The sequence below is a fragment of the Lutra lutra genome, chromosome 1, assembly GCF_902655055.1.
Source record: "Lutra lutra chromosome 1, mLutLut1.2, whole genome shotgun sequence".
Taxonomy (NCBI): Eukaryota; Metazoa; Chordata; class Mammalia; order Carnivora; family Mustelidae; genus Lutra; species Lutra lutra.
Genome location: NC_062278.1, coordinates 209,333,728 through 209,354,173, shown reverse-complemented (window position 1 = coordinate 209,354,173; position 20,446 = coordinate 209,333,728). Strand labels below are relative to the sequence as shown.

The 20,446-nt window shown below is 58.6% G+C and overlaps 3 protein-coding genes across 6 annotated transcripts; 2 read left to right on the top strand and 1 right to left on the bottom strand.

Moving 5' to 3' along the window:
* Nucleotides 1–35: 35 nt before the first annotated feature.
* On the top strand, nucleotides 36–4,593 carry UBA52 (ubiquitin A-52 residue ribosomal protein fusion product 1). Of its 2 annotated transcripts, none has more exons than XM_047697031.1 (5): nucleotides 36–160; nucleotides 1,273–1,383; nucleotides 1,644–1,730; nucleotides 4,209–4,311; nucleotides 4,396–4,593. In XM_047697031.1, exons 2-5 carry the CDS (start codon nucleotides 1,281–1,283, stop codon nucleotides 4,487–4,489), a joined length of 387 nt encoding a protein of 128 aa, XP_047552987.1. In that variant the 5' UTR covers nucleotides 36–160; nucleotides 1,273–1,280; the 3' UTR covers nucleotides 4,490–4,593. The 2 variants fall into 2 exon arrangements, with proteins under 2 accessions (XP_047552987.1, XP_047552995.1); XM_047697039.1 differs by having other exon boundaries at nucleotides 45–160; nucleotides 1,270–1,383.
* A 1,226-nt stretch (nucleotides 4,594–5,819) lies between these two features.
* REX1BD (required for excision 1-B domain containing) lies at nucleotides 5,820–8,564 on the top strand. The gene is made up of 5 exons (XM_047696979.1): nucleotides 5,820–5,977; nucleotides 6,072–6,154; nucleotides 6,538–6,742; nucleotides 7,621–7,700; nucleotides 8,333–8,564. The coding sequence occupies exons 1-5, from the start codon at nucleotides 5,876–5,878 to the stop codon at nucleotides 8,403–8,405; spliced, it is 543 nt and encodes a 180-aa protein (XP_047552935.1). The 5' UTR covers nucleotides 5,820–5,875; the 3' UTR covers nucleotides 8,406–8,564.
* Nucleotides 6,270–19,907, bottom strand: CRLF1 (cytokine receptor like factor 1). Of its 3 annotated transcripts, none has more exons than XM_047696966.1 (9): nucleotides 19,657–19,906; nucleotides 14,712–14,993; nucleotides 14,253–14,382; nucleotides 13,927–14,096; nucleotides 12,751–12,908; nucleotides 12,478–12,646; nucleotides 9,792–9,979; nucleotides 9,632–9,674; nucleotides 6,270–6,406 (listed from the first exon to the last, which is right to left on the bottom strand). In XM_047696966.1, exons 1-9 carry the CDS (start codon nucleotides 19,766–19,768, stop codon nucleotides 6,402–6,404), a joined length of 1,257 nt encoding a protein of 418 aa, XP_047552922.1. In that variant the 5' UTR covers nucleotides 19,769–19,906; the 3' UTR covers nucleotides 6,270–6,401. The 3 variants fall into 3 exon arrangements, with proteins under 3 accessions (XP_047552922.1, XP_047552906.1, XP_047552914.1); XM_047696950.1 differs by lacking the exon at nucleotides 6,270–6,406 and adding an exon at nucleotides 8,863–9,183 and having other exon boundaries at nucleotides 9,632–9,679; nucleotides 19,657–19,907; XM_047696958.1 differs by lacking the exon at nucleotides 6,270–6,406 and adding an exon at nucleotides 8,863–9,183.
* Nucleotides 19,908–20,446: the final 539 nt, after the last annotated feature.

Sequence of the window (20,446 nt, the reverse complement as noted above, 5' to 3'; positions counted from 1 at the left end):
GGGTAAAACGCGCGGCGCGGATTGTGACGCAAGCGCGCAGCGTGCTCGGTGCGCAGGCGCTCTCGGCGGCAACTCGGCGGTTTCCGGTTCCGCCGCCCTCTTTCTCTTCAACGAGGTGGCCGAGCGGTTTGGTGGCGGCGGCCTTGCGGATTCGCGCCAGGTCGGGGTCGGGCGGTAGGCTGTGGGGGGCCGCGGGCGTTCGGGTAGCGGAGGAGGTGGCCCGGAACCCGTCCGCGCGGACCGGGTCCCGCAGGATGGCCGGGTCGGCTCAATTGGGCGCGTGGCGCCGGGGTTCCGAGCGGGACCGGGTCCCGGAATGCGAGCCGGCTTTTGGGAGAGGGTCCTGTGTGCTCCGCCAGCCCAAGCTGTCCCACAAGACCTGGGGGCGTGGATGGTCTTCCTGGACAAATCCTTTAATGGAGAAGTGGTATGAAGTGTATAGCTTTTTTTCCGTGCCATGTAGTGTGCCAATCGTCTTAGAATCATTAAATCTTCTTCTCCCTACAAGGTTTTTTCCTACTTTTTTTCTTCTTTTTACCTGCCTTATTTAATATGTCCGTAAGGAGAGAGTGGTAGCGCCCTCCTTCTAGGGTTTTTGGTGGGGGGTGAGGGAGGACGATGGAATTATGTGTAAACAAGTACCTGGCACGTGGTTGGCAGATACTGTTTATGGGTTGGAGCAGACGCAGGAAACGTGGTCTGGCGAGTTTGGCTATAAACTGGGAAGGAAGCCAGGGTGTTGGGTGTCTGAGCGTGGAGTTGGAGAGAACTGCAAGGCAGGAAAGAGTGTTGGAAGGGTGGCTACTAAAATGGAATTCCCAATCAGGTTGCAGGAAGGGTTGCTTGTGGAGCAAATGTGGCTTACAGAGGGGTAGGGAGGGGAGGATGGGAAGATCCCATCTCCAGACCACACGCCAGAAGAAAAGCTATAAAAGCAAAATAGTGCCCCCCACCGGGTACTTCTCATTCCATCATCAAAGTTGACAGAATCTTATTTGCTAGGCCCAAGAAGCATAACCACAGCCCTTGTTCCCATGAAGCACACTTTGCCACAGGGGCCCTGGGGTAAGGTGGAGGAAGCATGATCCTTGATTATAGGACAAGTTTGGGCTGCAGGCTTAGAGGGGTGGAAGTAAACAGGCCCTGGGGTGAGGTAGTTGTGCTTGATGCTGGCACAGGGGCTGGTGGGGCCAAGGCTTGCCAGCCTCTGAGCTCAAGCTCCTCACACCTGCAGTTCTCACCCTTCCATTTCTACTTCCTACCCTTCAGCAGACGCAGAGATGCAGATCTTTGTGAAGACCCTGACGGGCAAGACCATCACCCTCGAGGTTGAGCCCAGTGACACCATTGAGAATGTCAAAGCCAAAATCCAAGACAAGGAGGGTGAGTTGGGCTGAGTCCAGAGGCTATCCTGTGGGAGTCCCCAGCCCAGAGGAGCCATTGTCATGTGCAAGATGGGTTGTCTAGACCTCAGCCTTGGCCAGGACTTGTCCTGTGTGAGCTTGGGAAGGCAGCTTGTTCTCTTTATCTTAGTTTCCCTTTTGACAGATTGGGGGTAATGTCAGAGCATCCCTGTGGAGAACAGAGAAGCTGCCAATAAAATGCTTGCCAGAGCCTCAGTAACTGAGCTTTCTTTTCTCCAGGCATACCCCCTGACCAGCAGCGTCTGATTTTTGCGGGCAAACAGCTGGAAGATGGCCGCACTCTGTCAGATTACAATATCCAGAAAGGTACTAAGGGTAGAGTGGCTGGACAGGGCCCAGGAGGTCTAGGACCCAGGATCAAGCTTTGATGGCCTCGTTGGCAACACTGGGGGGGTAGGGGAGGGCGGTGGCTCTCTTAAGGTGAGGATCAGATGGGGCTGATGAATTTTACTTTTATGAAATAGTTTTCATTGGATGCAAGATTTTAACTCCACTTCACAGGTCATGATCCCAGCATCCTGGGATCGAGTCCCACATTGGGCTCCTTGCTCAGTGGGGAGCCTGCTTCTCCCTCTGCCTGCCACTCTGTCTGCCTGTGCTCATGCGCGCTCTCTCTCTAACAAATAAATAAATAAAATCTTTAAAAAAAAAAATTAAAAAGAGACACCTGGGTGGCTCAGTTGGTTGAGCGGCTGCCTTGGGCTCAGGTCATGGTCCCAGCATCCTGGGATTGAGTCCCACATTGGGCTCCTTGCTCAGCGGGGAGCCTGCTTCTCCCTCTGCCTCTGCCTGCCACTCTGTCTGCCTGTGCTCATGCTCTCTCTCTCTCTAACAAATAAATAAATAAAATCTTAAAAAAAAAATTAACTCCATTTTCCACGTGGCAGTGGTTTCTCATGTTCTTGCCTTTTTTTTTTTTTTTTTTTAAGACTTTTGTTTAAAAATGCGATAAAATGGTAGCTGGCTGGCACATTCTGTAAAGCATGGGGCTCTTGATCTCAGGGTTGTGAGTTCAAGCCCCGTGTTCGGTGTAAACATTACTTAAAAATAAAATCTTAGGGATGCTTGGGTGGCTCAGTTAAGAGTCTGCCTTCAGCTTGGGTCACGATCCCAGAGTCCTGGGATCGAGTCTCCCATCAGGCACCTTGCTCAGTGGGGAGGCTGCTTCTCTGCCTGCCCCCTTTTTTTGGTTGTTTGGTTTTTGAGGGGTAGGTTGTTTGTTTGCTTGTTAAGTTTATTTTGGGGCACTTGAGTGGCTCAGAAGGTTAAGCAACGGACTCTTTTTTTTTTTTTTTTTTTTTTTTGACAGATCACAAGGCAGAGAAGAGAGGCAGGCAGAGAGAGAGGGGGAAGCAGGCTCCCTGCTGAGCAGAGAACCCGATGTGGGGCTCGATCCCAGGACCCTGGGATCATGACCCGAGCCGAAGGAAGAGGCTTAACCCACTGAGCCACCCAGGTGCCCCATAAGCAACCGACTCTTGGTGTCAGCTGGGGTCATGAGCTCAGGGTCCTAGGATCCAGCCCCGAATCAGGCTCAGCAGGGAATCTGCTTGAGGTTCCTCTCCTTTTTCCTCTGTCCTTTCCCCTGCTTGTGCTCTCTCTCTAAAATATTTTTTTAAGATTATTTATTTGTCAGAGAGTGCACAAGCAGGCAGAGTGGCAGGCAGAGGCAGAGAGAGAAGCAGGCTCCCCGCTGAGCAAGGAGCCCGATGTGGGACTCGAACCCCGGACTCTGGGATCATGACCCAAGTCCAAGGCAGCTGTTTAACCAACTGAGCCACCCAGGTGTCCCTAAAAAAAAAATTTTTTTTTTTAAAGAAAGATTTTAGGGCAGGTAATCTTAGGATTGGAATCAAGTCCAGCATTGGGCTCCTTGCTTGGTGGGAAGTCTGCTTCTCTCTCTGCCTGCTGCTCCCCCTGCTTGTGCTCATGTATGCATGCACATGTGTGCTATCTCTTTCTCTGACAAACTCTTTTTTAAAAAAGAAGTAAATTTTGGGGCGCCTGGGTGGCTCAGTGGGTTAAGCCGCTACCTTCGGCTCAGGTCATGATCTCGGGGTCCTGGGATCGAGCCCCGCGTCGGGCTCTCTGCTCAGCGGGGAGCCTGCTTCCTCCTCTCTCTCTGCCTGCTTGTGATCTCTCTCTGTCAAATAAATAAATAAAATCTTAATAAAATAAAAAAGAAGTAAATTTTTAAAAATTATTTTTATTAGGAGTCACATGCTCTACTGACTAAGTCAGCCAGGCACCCCCTTGATATCCTCTTTTTTTTTTTTTTTTTTTTTTTTAAAGATTTTATTTATTTGTCAGAGAGAGAGCATAGGCAGGCAGAGTGGCAGACAGAGGCAGAGGGAGAAGCAGGCTCCCTGCAGAGCAAGGAGCTGGATGTGGGACTTGATTCCAAGATGCTGGGATCATTACCTGAGCCCAAGGCAGGTACTTCACTGACTGAGCCACCCAGGCGTCCCTTGATGTTCCTTTTTTTAGCAATTAGATTTAATTATTTTGCTCAGCAAAGTGAAAGATCATCTTCGCACCACTTAGAAGTAGCCTTGTTTGTCAGGAAACCCCGATGCACACTATAGTTGGCATGTGTTAGCCTCAGACTCCCCAAGGGCTAGTGGGAAGCAAGATGGAGGTTCTGTGGGCTGGTCCTTGCCAGTGTGTCCGTCTGTGTGTAGAATACCCCATCACATTTGAGGAGCTCTGGTCTGGTGGACCCTACGCTGTACCTGAGGTGCTGGGGCCAGGCTCAGTCACTGTCTCTTTTGAACCCGCCCGTAGAGTCCACCCTGCACTTGGTGCTTCGCCTCCGGGGTGGCATCATCGAGCCTTCGCTCCGCCAGCTGGCCCAGAAATACAACTGCGACAAGATGATCTGCCGCAAGTGTGTACCCTGGGGGGAGGGGCGGCCCTGGGGAGGAGGGCGTTGGGTTGGGCTGTGGCCTCACCACTCCCTCGTCTTGTGCAGGTGTTATGCTCGCCTGCACCCCCGCGCCGTCAACTGCCGCAAGAAGAAGTGCGGCCACACCAACAACCTGCGCCCCAAAAAGAAGGTCAAATAAGGCCCCTCCACCGGCTCTTCCTTTGCCCGCAAGGCGGCCTCCTGCCCGAACCCCAAGGTCCTGGGGCCTCAATAAAGTTTCCCTTTCATTGACTGGAGCAGTAACTGGTGTCTGCATGGCTGGTCTGTCCAATGGGGAGCTGGTTGAGTTGTGGGCCTCTGCCTTGGGGACTCCCTGCCACTTGATTGTGTATAGCCCTTGAGCGTCCTGTGTCCTTTGGTTCTGGTCATCTCACTTGTATAATGCGCTGTGGTCTCAGCCCTCTGCCACATAGCCTGATGAGCCTGCACATCTGGGTTTTGTCATCTCTACATGGGACTAACCCCCAGTTCAGGCTCTCGAGGGACTGCAGGTCAGCCATGTCACTGGCTGGGCCCTCCGTAGGCACTTTGATGACGTTCATGCCTGTGCCCTGGAGGTGTCGCGGTGTGGGTAGGTAGACAGACACCCCACCTTGTGTAAGACCTCTGGTCTCTGCTGAACCTGAGGAGCACCTGCACCCTACCTGACGCCTGTGACATCAGTCTTGGTGGGGTGGGCCTGGGTGATTCTAAAGTTTGTGCTGATGCTCTTGAGAATCAGGTGAGCTTTGTAGTTCCCGGACTGGCCCTGGTAAGGCCAGCCTTTTATTCATCTCAGGGTGACTTGGACTTGGTGTCAGATGAGAACCCAGGACGGTGATACTGTAGTACTCCTGACACCCGGAGTGCCTGCTGAAGGCTGGTGTCTCAGTTTTTCCACAGGTCTCCCTGTCAGCTGCCCTCTGCCCCCCAGGATAGGCTGCCAACATCTTTCTGGTCTATTCCCACGTTTACCCCTGGAGAAAGAAGCTTCCCAAAGCTCAGATTACAGAGTGTACCCCAGCAGAAGGCTCCGAGGCCTGCCTTGCACTTAAAATGAGACCTTGTTGGCCTTGCGCCTACCCCAGACTCTGGGCCTTTGCACAGGCCCTCTTCAGGTCATTTCTGAGGAAGGCACATAGTACCTGCCAAATTTGTTAAGCAGCTGGATTACTGCCTTTTGGGCTCTACAGTATCAGAACCACTTCAAATCCAGTCACAGCCATGTTACATGGAAGACAAAATGTCACTTCTGGGGTTTTGTTTTTTTTATTGGAGTGGGGACAGGATGTGAGGTTGACATGAAGTCGATGTTGGGATAAATGCATACAAGCTGAGGTATGCCCTTGCTTTACATTCGAGGGCAAACACGATGGAAAGAAAAGCAGGAGGATGGGTCAGGCCTAAGACGGCGGTCTTTGCTGCAGGTCTTCAGGTTTCCGTTTTGGCTGGCCACCTGCTTGGGGTCGGAAGACCTCCAGGCCTGCAGGGGGCGCCTGGCGCAACAGAGCGCCCTGGTCCTGGGCGGGGCAGGGGCTGCGCAGTCATGATCACTGCCAAGGCCTCGGCGGACTCTGCTGTCCCGTCGGTGCCCGGTGCTGCGGTGGCTACCGGTGTCCCGGAGCGCGAGGAGCCAGCGTGGCCGTGGGTGAGCCCGGGCTCAAGTAGGAACAGGCACGGGGTGGGCAGTACAGGCTTGTGGGGGCCGGCTTCATGCCCCAGCCATGCCCCCTGCTCCGTAGAAAGATGCCCCGATCCGGACGCTGGTGCAGCGCATCCACCAGTTGCAGGCTGAGCGCGCGCAGGCCTTCCGCCGGCTGGAGGAGTAAGTGCGGGCGCAGGGGCGGGCAGGGGTCGCAGAGTGCAACCCCCGACCGGCTCCGGGGATGGGCGTGCGCGGGGGCGGAGCTGGATCCCCCTGCGTCTGCGTTGTCAGAGGTGGGGCGGGATTCGCTGGGGGACCAGATCTCTGCTTTCCTCCTCTGGAACTCAGGGCGCGGCCCCACTGTCTGGTGGACCACTGCGCGTGGCGTCTCTCCCTTCCCCAAGCGCAGGAGTGGGCCCATCTCCGGTTACCCTGCGGGAGTCAGAGAGCGTCCTCCACACTCTGGGGTCCAGGGACACTTGCTGGGGGCTTTCAGGTGGCCAGTGCGAGTGCAGGGCCTGGAGAGCCTGAGGGCGTAGCCTCAGGACCCCCACCTGCCGCAGAGGCCACCTCCAGTACCAGCGAAGCGGTCCGCCCTACGACTTCCCGCGCTACCGGAGCACGGTGCACGAGGTGACCCAGGCCTTCGCCGCCGCCTCGCGGGAGGTGCTGGCGGTGGAGGCCGAGCTGGCCGGGCCCAGAGGGCAGCCGCTGCTCGCGAGCCATGTGCGCAGCCTGCAACAGCTGGAGCAGACGCGCCTGGCCACGGTGAGGCCCCACCCCCGCCCCGGTCCCCTGCACAGCGCCTGGTCTCCCACGGCCCACTGTGCGCCTCCGGCGCCCCAGACCCTACTTTCTTTCCCACCTCAAAAACTCCACTAAGGTTTCACTTGGGATTCTCTGGCCCTGATCTCTCCAGTCCTCCGGGTCATTCAAGTTTTGTTTAGTCCCAGGATGTGTCCACTTCATCTCTGCCCCTCCCGCAGCCCCCGCGTTTTGCGGGGAGGCCCAGTGCCCGCCCCCACTCCGCTCCTACCCCTTTGGCTGTCCCCACTGCTTCCGTTCTGGTTCTCAGCCCCCTGAAGTTTGGAGAGAGTGAATTTCCACGGCACACCCGGTCTTGAGTAACCCTGCATCCCAGCCTAGGTTCTGGGCCTGCCCCAATGCCCCGCCTACTCTGCCCCTACAGCCAATCCTGGCCGAGACACACTGTGCCCAGACCAAACCCACGTGAGGCCACGCCCACATCGCCCTCCAAACTGGGATTTCCAGACCACGCTGCTTTAGGAGACCCCAATCCCAGTCTAGGTGTTCGGCCTACTTCCACCCTGTCTCATCATGAGCAGACGAACGCCTACTCCACCCCTGCCCCCAATTCCTGGCTGAGCCTTCTCCACTCTTCCCATGCCACGCCTTCCTGCGACCACACCCACGGGGCAGCACCCACACACTCTAGGGCCTGCCCACTGGGTCCTCCTCAGCAGCCCCTTTGAATCCCAGACTCCTTCCGTGCAAAGCATCGCCCCTTGAGACTCCGGGTCATAGCTCCCTTTCTGGGCGCTTCTGTGTCTCCCTTCCGAATCTGTGTGGGAGGGCTGGGGGAGGACCTCTGCCAGATATGATGCCCTCCCTGTTGCCCATGCCAGGTGGCTCTGCTGCAGCTGATGGGGGCACCAGAGCTGTCTGAGCAGGAGAACACTCTGGAGATGCGCCAGCTGAAGATGAAGTGAGCACTCCCTCCCAGTGGGCTGGTGGTGGTAGCTTTGTACATGTACCTTTAGGTACCCGTTCCTAGCTAGGGGTGTCCCCGAGCTGGCACAGTCATACTGGCTTGACCCTCTGGACCTGCACGCAGCCCTCAGGGTATGCACACCAGAGTCTGGGGGTACCAGACATACACACACATTGCCCCCAGGACCCGCACCCTGCAATTTCACACCAGACTCACTGTGCATTTCCGGGACACATTTGAGCCCCTCACACATGCCAGTCCCACTCCCATGGCTGGACTTAGAGCTTGGACATGGTTGCCTAGGCCCACCAGGCACAGGCTGCACATTCCTGCCCCTAGCCCTGCTCCAGCATGCACAAGTGCACTCCCACTTGCTATCTGCTCTGTGACACAACACAACCTTCAGATGGCACCCACCCAAGATGGCTTTTTCTCTCTGCCCACTCTCACCCACAGACCACCCCTCCTCCCCGGCATCCAAATGGTTCTCTTGGCCACTGGTGCTGCCTGGAACTTAGGCGGCAGGCAGGAGGGCCTGGGGCTTGCCACCGCCCCCTAGGAGCTGTGCAGTGGCGGCTAATTTGCTCCATCTGGGTTTTATTTATAGTTCCCATCCACTCTTGTAGGGTAATTAAAACCATGGAAGCGATCAGCGAGGTTCTTCAGGACCTTAGATTTGATGCAGAATCTGTCGAGTGATGGAGGCTCCCCAGGGACATGCCGAGGGATACAGAAAATGGGGTGAATGGCACCCAGCCCACCCCTGGACTGTCAGCTCACTGGGGGCCACACACCACTGGGTTGCTGACCGCCCTTGAGTTTGCTGTGACTCCCACAATAAAGGACCTTTCATTTCCAGCTGCTCCACTGTCTCTGTGTCCTGGGGTGCTGGGATGGGTGTCCCTGGGGAGGAGGCCCCACAAAGCCAGGGATGCCAGGTGAGAGACCCCCCCCACCCCCCACTCCCAGTAGAAATGGCATTTTGAATCACACCCTCCAATGAGTTTAAAACCAGATCTTTCACATCCTGGAGAGTCTGAAAATCTGGGACCCAAAGATTCCAATGCCAGAGAGCCATTAGGATTCCTCATGCTTCCCCTGAACACCACAGCCCCTACCCTCGGCCAGTCCAGCCCCAGACAGCTTCACAATCAGGGCACCTAAACAGCTTGTTTATTTAAAAAGACTTTGGATTGGGTGGGGGGAGCAATGACCCCTCTTCACCCCCAGCCCTGGGAGGGGTTCTGGGCAGCTTAGCCAACCCTCATACACACACCCACTGGAGTTGCACCCAAGAGTGGCCTCACATGGAGACCAAAGATGTTGTTACCCTCAGAATATCCACCCCAGCTCCTGCCGAGGGTGCTTGGGTGCCCTGAGGCGAGGGTACAGAGTTAGCCCCCAGTCTGGGTGCGGCCCCCGGGTCTCCATGCAGCAGGGAGGGTGGCCCCAGTCCCTAGAGCTTATCTGGCAGGACCTGCAGGCAGAGGGGAAGCCAAGCTAAGCAGGGAGTATAGGAGGGGCCAGTACCACAGAGCAATCTAGGAAGCCCCAGTTCAGGTCCTGGCCCCGTCACTTTCAGCTTGGGGACCTCGGGTAGGGTACTGCCCCCTCTCAGGGCCTCAGTTTCCCCCATTTGAGAAGTAGGAATAATTGTCCCAAGGGGTACCCTGTGGGTAAAGCTCTTGGCGCAGAGTGAGCATGCAGTAGGCACTCATAAGTGCTAACTGGGGCGAGTATGTTCATTCCTGAGGATTATATTCCACTTTGGACATTTTGTCCAAATATATAATAAATAGGAGAGGGAGGAAGGGATTCCATCTCAGCAACTCTAAGGCTGGGGGGGGGGCACGGCCTGTGGCCACTAGGAGGGGCCCTCGTCTCCCTCCCTGCCCACCCACCCAGTGGGCGTGGGCTCCCCTTACCTCTCGTCGTGCCCCGTCTGCCCGAGGGCAGGATCCCCTCGTCCTGTGCTTGGAAGGAAGGAGGCAGTGTCTGGGGGCTGCGGACCTCCCCCCGCCCCCAATCCGATTCCCTCCCTGCTCCCACCATTCCATCCCTTGCCCGCCGGTCCCTCCTTCCTACCTGGTTGCGGGTCTTGTGTGTCTTCTGCATCCAGGCTCGCCACTGGTCGTAGAGGCGGAAGCTCAGGTTCGAGCAGTAGGCGTGCTTCTTGAGCCAGCCCAGGAACTGCTTGAGCTCGCGCCGCACCGGCCCCGAGCTCGGCTCGCCGCCCCTCGGCTCGCACGCCCCGCCGCCCGGGCCCGGGCGCTCTGATAGGGGAAGCGGTAGCGTCACGGCGCGCCCGCCAGAGGGCGCGCGAGGGCAGGAGAGGGAGGTTCTGCCGCTCCGCGGACCGTGTTTCCCTTGGGCACCTCCCTCCCGAGTGTCTCCGCGGGATCGGGTCCCCTCCACCGCCCAGCACAGCAGCCCAGCTGAGCCCAAGAGGAGGTGGGAGGCAGGGGAAGGAGGGGGCACTTCCCCCCTGTCTCCTGCAGGAACCTGATTCCCGTGGTCTGAACCAGGTGTGAGTGAAAGGGAGGGGAAGAAGGAGAGGAGCCAGGGCTAGAGGGATGAGACCCCGACACAGAGCAAGGGACTGAGAAAGGGCGCCACTAGTGAGGAAAAGCTTGAGAGAGAGAGAGAGGGAGAGAGAGAGATGAAAAGATGGATATAAGGTGAGACAGGGAGCTGTGGGGAGGGCCAAAGCAACAGGGGACAGCCAAGGAGATGCAGAGGGACAGAAAAGGGAGAGGTCGAGAGAGGGCTGCAGCAGGCATGGACAGAGACCATGTGTGTGTAGGGACACAGAAACCCAAAAAGGCAAAAACACAGAGAGATACAGGGAAAGAGAATGACAGAGGGATGAAGGGAGACAGAGGAGGGGGGTGTGTGAGCCGGGAGGCAGTCCCCAGGACAGGCCTGAGAGCGCGAGCCAGTGGGGTGGGGAGTGGGCTGGGAGGGCCAGGTGGGAGGCCGGCCTGTCTGTCCAGCTGCCGGCCGCAGCCAGCCCCTAGCAGGCCGGCAGATAAGGACATCGGCCTCACGTCATAAATAACGCCGGGAACCCGCTGACAGGCCCTGGCACGGCCACGGCCCCCACCGCCCCTGCTGGCCTCCCCCGGCCTCCCCGGCCTCTCCAGCGGACGCAGCCGCCTACTGGCTCGCGTGCAAGAATCGCAGGTGCTGGGCACGAGCAGGGGCCAAGGCGCAGGCCCCTCCCGGCCGCGCTAAATCCCGCCCACCCCCAGAACCTGGAGGGGCCCAGGATGGGGGCTGGGGAACTGGCTGGGAGCCTGGCTCTGCCCCTCCCTGGCTTTGGGATCCCCTCTGGGCCTCAGTTTCCCCATCAACCCACGAGCATGGGCCTGGACTTCCAGGAAACTGAATTCAGATCCCTGTGTGGCCCTGGGGGCTTGGCTGAACATCCTAGGGGCTCGATGTCCTCACCTGAGAAAAGGGATTCCCTTGGGGTGAAATCATGGGGGAGCAAGAGCTGGGAGGCTCAGTAACTACTACCTGCAAACACTTAGAAGGCGCCCACCATGAGTGAACTTTCTTGGGTTGTCTCATCTACCCCTAACAATAGCCTGATGCGGGTATGATTATTATACCCACTTTCCAGATGGAAAAGCTGAGGTCAGATATTTCAATTAATGTATTTCATAACATTTCACAAAGGAGAGAATGGAGGATCATGGGCTTTGAGAAATCCCAGAAGGGAAGGGGTTCAATCAGACCCAGGCTCCTGGTTGTCCACACTCCCCTACTTGGATCGAAGGGGAACCCAAGGGGCACCTGGGTGGCTCAGTGGGTTAAGCCTCTGCCTTCGGCTCAGGTCATGATCCCAGGGTCCTGGGATTGAGCCCCGCATTGGGCTCTCTGCTCAGCAGGGAGCCTGCTTCCCTCCTCTCTCTCTGCCTGCCTCTCTGCCTACTTGTGATCTGTCAAATAAATAAAAAATTTTTTTAAAAAGAAAAAGAAAAAAAAAAAAAGAAGGGGAACCCAAGACCCATTAGAGGGAGAGTTGGCAGCTGATCAGCCACAGAGGCAGAGGTCTCAAACTCACTTGCCTTTAGGGGCTAGGGAGGGGATACAGGTGGGTAAAATGGGCCAGGTGGGAAACTGGAAAATGAGACCCCTGAATGAGGAGGGCTGATAGGGGCTGTGGACACACTCTAGCTGTGTCCTGTTACGTTTTCTTGCTTAAAGATTCTATTTTTAGGGATGCCTGGGTATCTCAGTGGGTTAAGAGTCTGCCTTTAGCTGAAGTCATGATCCTGGGGCCCTAGGATAGAGGCCGGCATCGGGCTCCCTGCCCAGGGGGGAGTCTGTTCCTGCCTCTCCCTCTGGCCTCCCCTCCCAATTCGTGATCTCTCTGTCCCTCACTCTCTCTCTCAAATAAATAAAATCTTTTAAAAAAAAAAGTTACATTTTTAAGCACTCTCTACACCGAACGTGGGGCTCGAACTCACAACCCCAAGATGAAGAGTCGCATGCTCTTCCGACTGAGCCAGCCAGGTGCACCGACACTTTCTAGATAATTCAATTTTCTAGGAAACCGAGGATATTTGTGTGAAAACTTCCTGATTTTGAATGTCTGCAAGTCGGTCAGACTTTTTTTTTTCTTTTTCCAAAAAATGGGTCAAAGAAAATGGACCTAAGGGCCACCAGTTTGAGACCCCTGCTCCCTCAGAGGAAACAAAGAAACAGAGGCTTTGGCTGCTTTGGGACGGGTCTCCCGACCACCCGGAGCTATGGGGGTGCTCACCACTACGAGGGGTGGAGGCGGCCGTGGGGTGGCTCCACTCACTCCAGATCCCTGCCTTCTTGGAGCCGTAGATCCCGAAGGGATTGCAACGCACCTGCACGAAGTAGACTGTGCCTGGCTTCAGGCCGGCCAGGCGGCATGAGGTCTGGTTGCTGACATCGTCCACCACCTGGTGGCCATGGCAGCGTCAGAGGCCAGAGGTGGGGGTGGGGGGTAGGGGAAGGGCGGGGTGGGGTGGGGACCAGGGGAGAGGGGGTGTCGATTGTCAGGCACCTTCCAATCCACGCTGTCCTCCACTCGGTAGCGGATTTGGTACTTGGCTTGGAAGAGGAAGTCCTTGAGGGCTGGTGGGGAAACCCAGCGCACACTCAGCTGGTCCTCCAGGCCCCCGACACGGCTCACGTGCACATCGGGTGGGGGATCGGTGGTCACTGTGAGACGGGGCAGGGCAAGGCTTAATCAGCCAGCCGTCCTTGGACATGGCCATCCCCCACCTGGGTTCAGATTTCAGAGCACATGGCTTGTCGGGGGCACCTGCCTCCGTCCTGCCCTCTCTCCCCTCCCTGCTTCCAGACGGGTGGATTACATTAGATAATATTTGGGAAACACTCAGCACCTAGAAGCATTCAATTAATGTTAGCTGTTATCACCATTATTATCTATGACAGGAGAAATATAATCCTATCTTCGGGGAACTACAGAAAAGCAGACACTGCCTGGCTGATGACATTGTTCTTATTATGCCCAGGAGCCCAGGGGTCAGCAGGCTGCCAGACCCCTGGGAAGCTCCTCCTGACCCCCCACGGCCCACCTGCACTTCCAGATCCTTCCTACTTTGCAGAGGTTTTCAATATGACAGCCTTGCTGGTGCAGAGGAGAAACTGAGGCTCAGAACCTGCTCACTGCAGCTTCAGGGCTTGAGGAAGCAAAGCAGGAAGCAGACTGAGGTGGGGGGCGACTACCAGCCTTCTGGGGATCTTTCTGGGAGCTCTGTGGGCAGCACGGAGGTCTGGCCTCTCCCCCTGAGGCCTTAGTAAGGGTCTGAAAGGGTTAAGGCACAGGCCTGCTTGGGGCTGAGAAACACCCTAATTAGATTAGGCCCAATTCTGCTCGCAGATCATCTGTTTCCTGCCTCCCGCCTGCGCACCCCCCTCCCCAGCTCCAGGCTGAGGCTTCCTGGGGCGCCTCCGACCTGGGCGCCCCCTCCTAGCTCCCCCCGGGGCCCCCTCCTGCACACCTGGGCTGCCGAGGGGGAGAGAGCCAGGCCAGGTGTTCTCCACAGAGTGGGGGTATCCTGGCTGCTTCAGGGGACTGGGGACCTATGGGTGGATGCCTTGTTCCTCTCGGCCCCAACCAGCAGGGTCAGGGCTGGAGCTGCAGCCTGGAGCTGAGCTAGGAGAGGGGGTGCAGGATCCCTTGTGGGCCTAGTAGTTGGGGTCGGGGGCTCACCCACATCCAGGATGTCCAGCGTGAGCACATCGGAGCGGGCCGAGCCCAGCCGGTTGGTGGCCTCTACCCAGATCTCATAGGGGGTAAAGAGAGCCAGGTCCTTGGGGATATGACAGGAATGAGGTCCCACCGTGTGGTACTCCTCACACGTGTTGTCCTGCCCGTACCACCTGCAGGGCAGGAGGGGGTGTGAGGACACTCGGAGGTCCCCTCAGGCCCTCCAGACCTCCCCAGGGCAGCCCCGGAGTGCAGATGGGACACCAAGTTTGGAGAGCGTGGGCTTTAGCCAAGTCTAGAACACGTGTCACCCAAGGGCCTCCACCAACCTCAGCTTGTACTTGAGGGAGTAGTTGGTGTGGAGGAAGGTTTCCCCGTGGGCCCCCGGCGTCCAGCGGCATGTCAGGTCCTTCATGTTCTTGGACCAGCAACTGATGTTGAAGGGTTTCTCTGGGGGCACTGGGGAAGGGTGTGGGGGTGCAGGGGGCTGAGGGTCTGGACCAGCCCTCTATAGGTGGAGAAGTCGCTAGCCACCAGCTGGGCCCCCACCTTGGAGTGGAAGGAGGGTGAACAGAGCGGATGTTGGCATGACAGCCTGCCTGGGATCCCTTGGGGACAGGGGTGGGCGTTCTAGGCCCTCTCCCCACCCCAGCAGTCCCTACCTCTCCCCATCTGCGCCACCATGCCCACTGTTGGTTGTGGGCCACAAGGCCCATGGTCCATGCTCCTCTCCAGAGGGAGATGCCACCCACAAGAGTTACCCCTAGTTATCATGGGGGCCCACTTACAGCCAACATAGAGGCAGGAGCCTGCCAGGATGCTGCCGTCGCGAGCATGACACACGAGGTTGTCGCCAGACTGCTGCCTGGATCCGTTGAGGTTGGCCAGGGCGAGGACCAGGGTGGAGGTGTTGAGCACACGGGAGAGCTCGGGGGCTAGGCGGCGTCCGTTGAGGGTCCAGTAGAGGCCCTCGGCAGTGGCGCCTGGTGGGTCCCCATGCACTGAGCATGTGGCCTGCAGGGAGGAGCCGATGAGGAGCGTGGGGTCCTGGGGGCTGATGACAGCCATGTCTGGGGTCAGAGAGGAGGGCCTGTCAGGCCTGAGATGGAGTCACTCTGAGCCCCACCCCCACCCCTGCCACCACGGTACTAGGACCTCCAGGACCCATGGCACTTCTGCGCAGGAGCCTTTTCCTATTGTCTCCCTCCCATTTTACAGATAAGGAGACTGAGGTTCAATTAGGGCACATGACCAGCCCAAGGTTGGTGGCAGAAGCAAGATTCAGCCCCAGAGCTGTGTGATCCCACAACTCAGGTCTTTCCAAGCTGCTTCTTCACAGACTTGCTCAAGGCTCTGGGAGTGGACACAGAACTCAGGCATAAATGTCCATCCAGATTCAAGGCAATCTGGCTTGGCCCATAGTTCTGGCAACTATTACATTCTGCTTTTTTCTTTTCTTTTCTTTTGATTTCATTTTATTTTTGGCAATTAGAAAGAAAAGACTGGTATCCCTAGAACCTCACACATAGTCTTTGGGGGGAAAGATGCTTCGAAGAAGGAGTACTGTGACTCATACTAGAATCCTGCTTATTTTATGGATGAAAAAACTGAGGCTCTGAGAAATCATCTCTTGCCCAAAGTCACTCAGGAAAGGGCACACAATTTAAACCCTGATTTGGTGGTCTCCAGAATTCTGCTCTGTGCTGTTGCTGGAACTGAAGAAGGCTGGGGGAAACTCTAGGCCCCCAGCCCCCATCCAAAGGGACTTGGCATCGTTGTTCTTTCCTTCAACTCATTTTTCATAATCTGCAAAATGGGAACAAAAAACCTCATGATCCCTAGGGCCATCGTGAAGATGAGATGGAAAGTGACTTCCTAAACAGGATTGTGTATGGACTGGGTGCTGGGCACGAGGCTCTCAGGGATGCCAAGGCTTCTCCTTCTGGAGTTTAGAACCTAAGAGGAGTCTGTTTTTATCCAAGGAGAAGTCAAGGTCCAGATAAGGGCAAGGGCTTTCACAGATACCTGTGCAAGACCCTGATACCCCTCTCTGAGCCTCAATCTCCCCATCTGGGAATTCGGCATCACAGTATCGACCACATGTTTGAGAGGAGTGAAAATGTCTTAAGGACAACCCTGTGGGACCATTAAGCCAGGCTGACCTGGGTTCAAGTGCCCCCAACTCACTGAAGACAGTTTGGCCCATTCGTTTTATTTCTTTGAGCCTCTGGGAAAGGGCCTTTCCCTCCACCAAGAGCAGCTGTGAGGACTCATTCACTCACTCTTTCATTCATTCATTCATTCATGCATCCATGCATGGAGCACCTACAGTTTGCCAGAAGCTGGGGGCACAATGGTGACCAAGATACTCAAATTTCCTGCCCTTGTAGGCCTTGAATCCAAGGGATCAACAGGAGAAAGAAGAAACAAATCTCTAAGAATAAATAAGGAAGAAAGTGAAGTACATGTTAGTGGTGGCAGCTCAATGGCCCAGGAGGCCATGTTAGTGGTGGCAGCTCAATGGCCCAGGAGGCCTATGTGGGGAGGCATTAGAGATGAGACCTGAGTAAAGTGAAAGAAATCACCATAAAAATGTCTAGGAGAGAGTGACCAGGGGGTGGGAGCAGCAAGTGCAAAGGTCCTGGGGCAGGAGTGGTGGGGAGTGAAGTCTAGGAGGTCAGTAGTGCCAGACAGGGCGGGGAGGGGTTATTCCAGAGTTCTGCACAGGGGATAATTTACATTTTAAAAGGATCCCCAGGCTGCTGTAAAAAGGGACTGGAGTGGGGGGAGGGGGGCAGCAGCGACAGCAGGAGGTAGCCCAGCTTCTCTGAGATGGCAGCCAAGGACAGGGTCATCCTGGCCCCTTGGGAGGCACTCTGAGTGCTAGCGCCTGCCCTGTGCTGGCCCTCACAGCCCCAGATGGGCGAGATGGGGTCGACGCCGCTCTCCGGCCGGCCCTCACAATTTTCCGGGGCAAACTTGGCTTGAGGGCCATTTCTCGCTGGAGCCTGGGATCACAGTTGCGTTTGGGGCTTGGCCCAGGGCTCGCCGGAGGTCTCAGCGTCCGTGCGAAGGAGCCGACTGAGCCGGCCAGAGCCGAGGAGGCGGGGGCGGCCGGGGGGCGGGGGCCAGGGGGCCGCCCCGGAGGTCCCAGGCAGCCAGCCGCCCGCTAATTCGGAATTCCTTCGGCATGAACTCGGGCGTGCCAGCGTCTCTGCCCCGGCCCACCCACCGCTTCCTGCCTGGGCCCCCCCAGCAGGGTGGGAGGCACGGCAGGGCCTGCCTGGACCCCAGGCCCACTCTCAACCCTTTGGGGGTAGGTCACGCCCCTCCTGCCCCCCACCCACCAGCAGGGTCTAGCCAGGAAGAGGCTCTCTGGGGGGTCTTGGCTGGGGGGCACTGCCCCTCTGCCACACCCGCCTGGCCTGGGCTGGCGAGGATTGCCAGCCAGCAGCTGCAGCTGCCCTCCTGGGGCTGGGCGGGGGGGACAGGGCGAGAGGGCAAGGCCAGGCGGGCCTGGACAGGCCAGTCCCCCCCCAACCCCAGGTTCCACCAGAAAAGGTCAGAGGGAGGACTTCTCCTGGGACGTTGGTGCCAATCCCAGCTGGAGCACCTGAGCCACTGGATTCCCCTCTCCTGTTCTCAGTTTCCTCCTCCATAAAATGGGAGGAAAATAAGTTCTACCTGTTGGGGAGATTAATGAGATGAGATCGCAATGTCCAGGACCCAGCACATTGCAAGTCCTAGGAACTATTAAGGTCACAGCCCCTCCCAGCTCTGGGGTCCCAGCTGGCTCCCAACTCCCTTCAGGCCTCCCCAAACAATGGGCCAAGGCACCCAGGCGAAGCAGCTGGGAATAGCCCATAAGGTTGTGGGGGCCCTTGCCTTGTTTGGGGGGCCTCCTAGAAGGTTCCCCAAAGCAGATCCCTGAGCTAAGCTTTTAGACAGCCCCCACCCACCCACCCCACCCCCTTGCTCCCTGCCTCCCTGCCTTTCACACAGAGCTGGGGCCTTTAAAAGTTTTTTCCTTCTCCCTTCACAATCTGGAGCCACTGCCGTTATTAAAAAGGAACACCATGTGTTTTAAAAGGGAAAAGTGTGAGATTCTCTGCAAGCAAGGCAGGAGGGTGGCCTCCATCCCGGGGTCCCGACAGGGGTCCCATCTCCTGTCCCGCTGGTACCTGCAGATACTTTACGACCCACCCGCCTGCTGGTCAGGTGCTAAGACACACCGTAAGTAGAAACATATTGCTGAGGTGTGAGAATCTTTTATTTAATTTCTTCCCCCTTAAGGAAAAAACGCACACACAACAGTCCCCCCCCAACCTCCACCACCTTTGCCTGCCGCTCCAGGAGCTGGGAAACAAAGCCGGCCACGGAGAGTAGCCTTTACAGGCACTGCTCACTGCCTAATGGAGCTGCCAGGAACCCCAGGATGGCCTGGGGAATCCCTTCACCTGCCCAGGCGCCCGGGGTGTGCTGGGCTTTCAGCAAGTGCCCCCAGGAGGTGCCCGGACCCTGTCCTTTCTGGAGACGCACCACAGGAAGCTTGCAAACAGTTCTGTGCAGGGTGGGATGGCCTGGGGAGCAGTGTGTGCTGGCCCGAGTGGACCTAAGTGCCTGGATCGGGTGCGTGGAGTGATTGTGAACGTCTAGGGCAAGCTGTGCCTGCGTGTATACCCCTGTGTTGCCTCCCCCCGCGGAATGTATGTGACCACGAATGTGTGTGTGTCAGGGATGGAATGTGTGTGTGCGCGCCCCGATGGTGTGCGAATGTGCATCTGGGATGCAGTGTGCGCTCATCTGAGGGCGAGGGTGACGGGCCACAAGCCAGTGTGTCTTTGTGTGTCTCTGGGTGTGTCCCAGAGAGGGTCTGGATGTAGAAACGGTGTCCTAGAGGGGGTGTACTTTAGCTGGGGGGACAGAGAGTGCCGCGGGCCAGGAGCTCCTGACAGGCCAGTGGTCTCGGCCTGCGAGGCTGTGGGTTCCCGGTCCCCCTCCCTCCCACTAAGGCTGGGCCCGCGGTGCCCGGACTCGCTGGCTCCTGCTCCCTCTCACTCTCACCCACTCGCTCACAAAGATTTCTCTCGCTGAGGCTCTCAGCCACGCGCAGCCCGGCCAGGAAGGGTCCCGAGCCCGCCGGTGGCTGGGACGCCGCGGACCCCCGCGCGCGGGGTCCCGCCAGGGGAGGGCGGCGGCGCCGGCCCGCGGAGAGGCTCGTCCCCGGGGACCCCGGGCCGCGCGCCAGGCGGCCAGAGCGGCCCCCCCCCTCCCGCCGCCCCGCCTTCCTCGCGGGGCTCATCCCTCCACTGGTGGGGGGGGCCCGCCCAGGGCCAGCACCCAACGCGCCTACCGCGTGCGCCCCTGCCCAGGAGCGGTGCCCCTCGGTCTCTACGGCTCCGAGTCCGCGGGAGCTGTTGCGTGCACCCGCCGCGTCCCAGAGTTCAGAAAGTCCCAGGCCGCGGCCCCCCGACCCCCCGGGTCAGGGCCGGGTATCCCCGGCCGGGCGGCCCAGGTAAGAAGGCCTAGGGCGCGGAAGCCGGACCCTCGGGACGGGGGACTGCGGCGCCGTGCGCCCCGCAGGTGAGGGCGCCCCGAGGGCCGCGCCGGGGGCGCCTTCCTTTGTTCCCGGGCCGTCCAGGTGGCGCCCGCGCCCCCTCCCCCCGCAGCTGCCCCCGGGGCGCACGCTCTCGGCCCAGGCGGGAAGAAGGGAACAGGACGCCGGGTACTCACGGGCTCCTGATCCGGCTCTCGGCGCCCCGAGGACGCAGAGTAGCAGTAAGGGCAGCAGCGGCGGCGGCCGCCGCGCGGATTGGGCGGCGGGGCCCGGGCGGCCGGCGGGCATGGGGCCGGCGCTGCCGGGGGCGCGCGGCAGGAGGCGGCGGGCGGCGGCTGCGGCGGCGCGGGGTGCGGGGCTGGAGGCCGGCGCGGGAGGGCGCGGGCTGGGCAGCCCCGCACGTCGCTGGCGCGGGCGCGGAGGCCGGAGCAAGTCTGAGCAGCCGAATTGACAAGGCGCTAATGCGCCGCTGGCCCCGCCCGGCCCCGCCCCCGGCCCGGCCCGGCCCCGGGGGGGCGGCGGGCCCCGCACCGGCCTCCCCCCGCCCGCCCGCCCGCCCGCCCGCGGGCACCGCGCGCCCCACCCGTCCGGCCTCCGCCCCGCCGCGCACCGCGCGCCGCCCTGTCCGCGGCCCGGAAGCCCCCACTCAGCCCCTGCCAGCCTGAGAACTCTCTTTCCAACCCAGCCAGCTCCAGGCTCCCCACCCCCAATCTGAGACCTGGAGCCCCCAATCCCGTTTCCATACCCCCTACCCACTTCCCTGCACCCTGCTTTCAGCCCTGTGCCCCTTAAGTGTCTCCTGCGGCCCCCAGCTTTGGCCCGCTCCTCCCCCATCCTGTCTCTGCCCCCACCCCAGCTTTTGGCCCGCCCCCCGAGTGGTCCCTGAGCCCCGCCTGCTCCCATTTCCAATCCCCCTTCTTTCCCAGGGGCCTGAGAGTCGCGCAACCCCAGCCCCACACCCTGGAC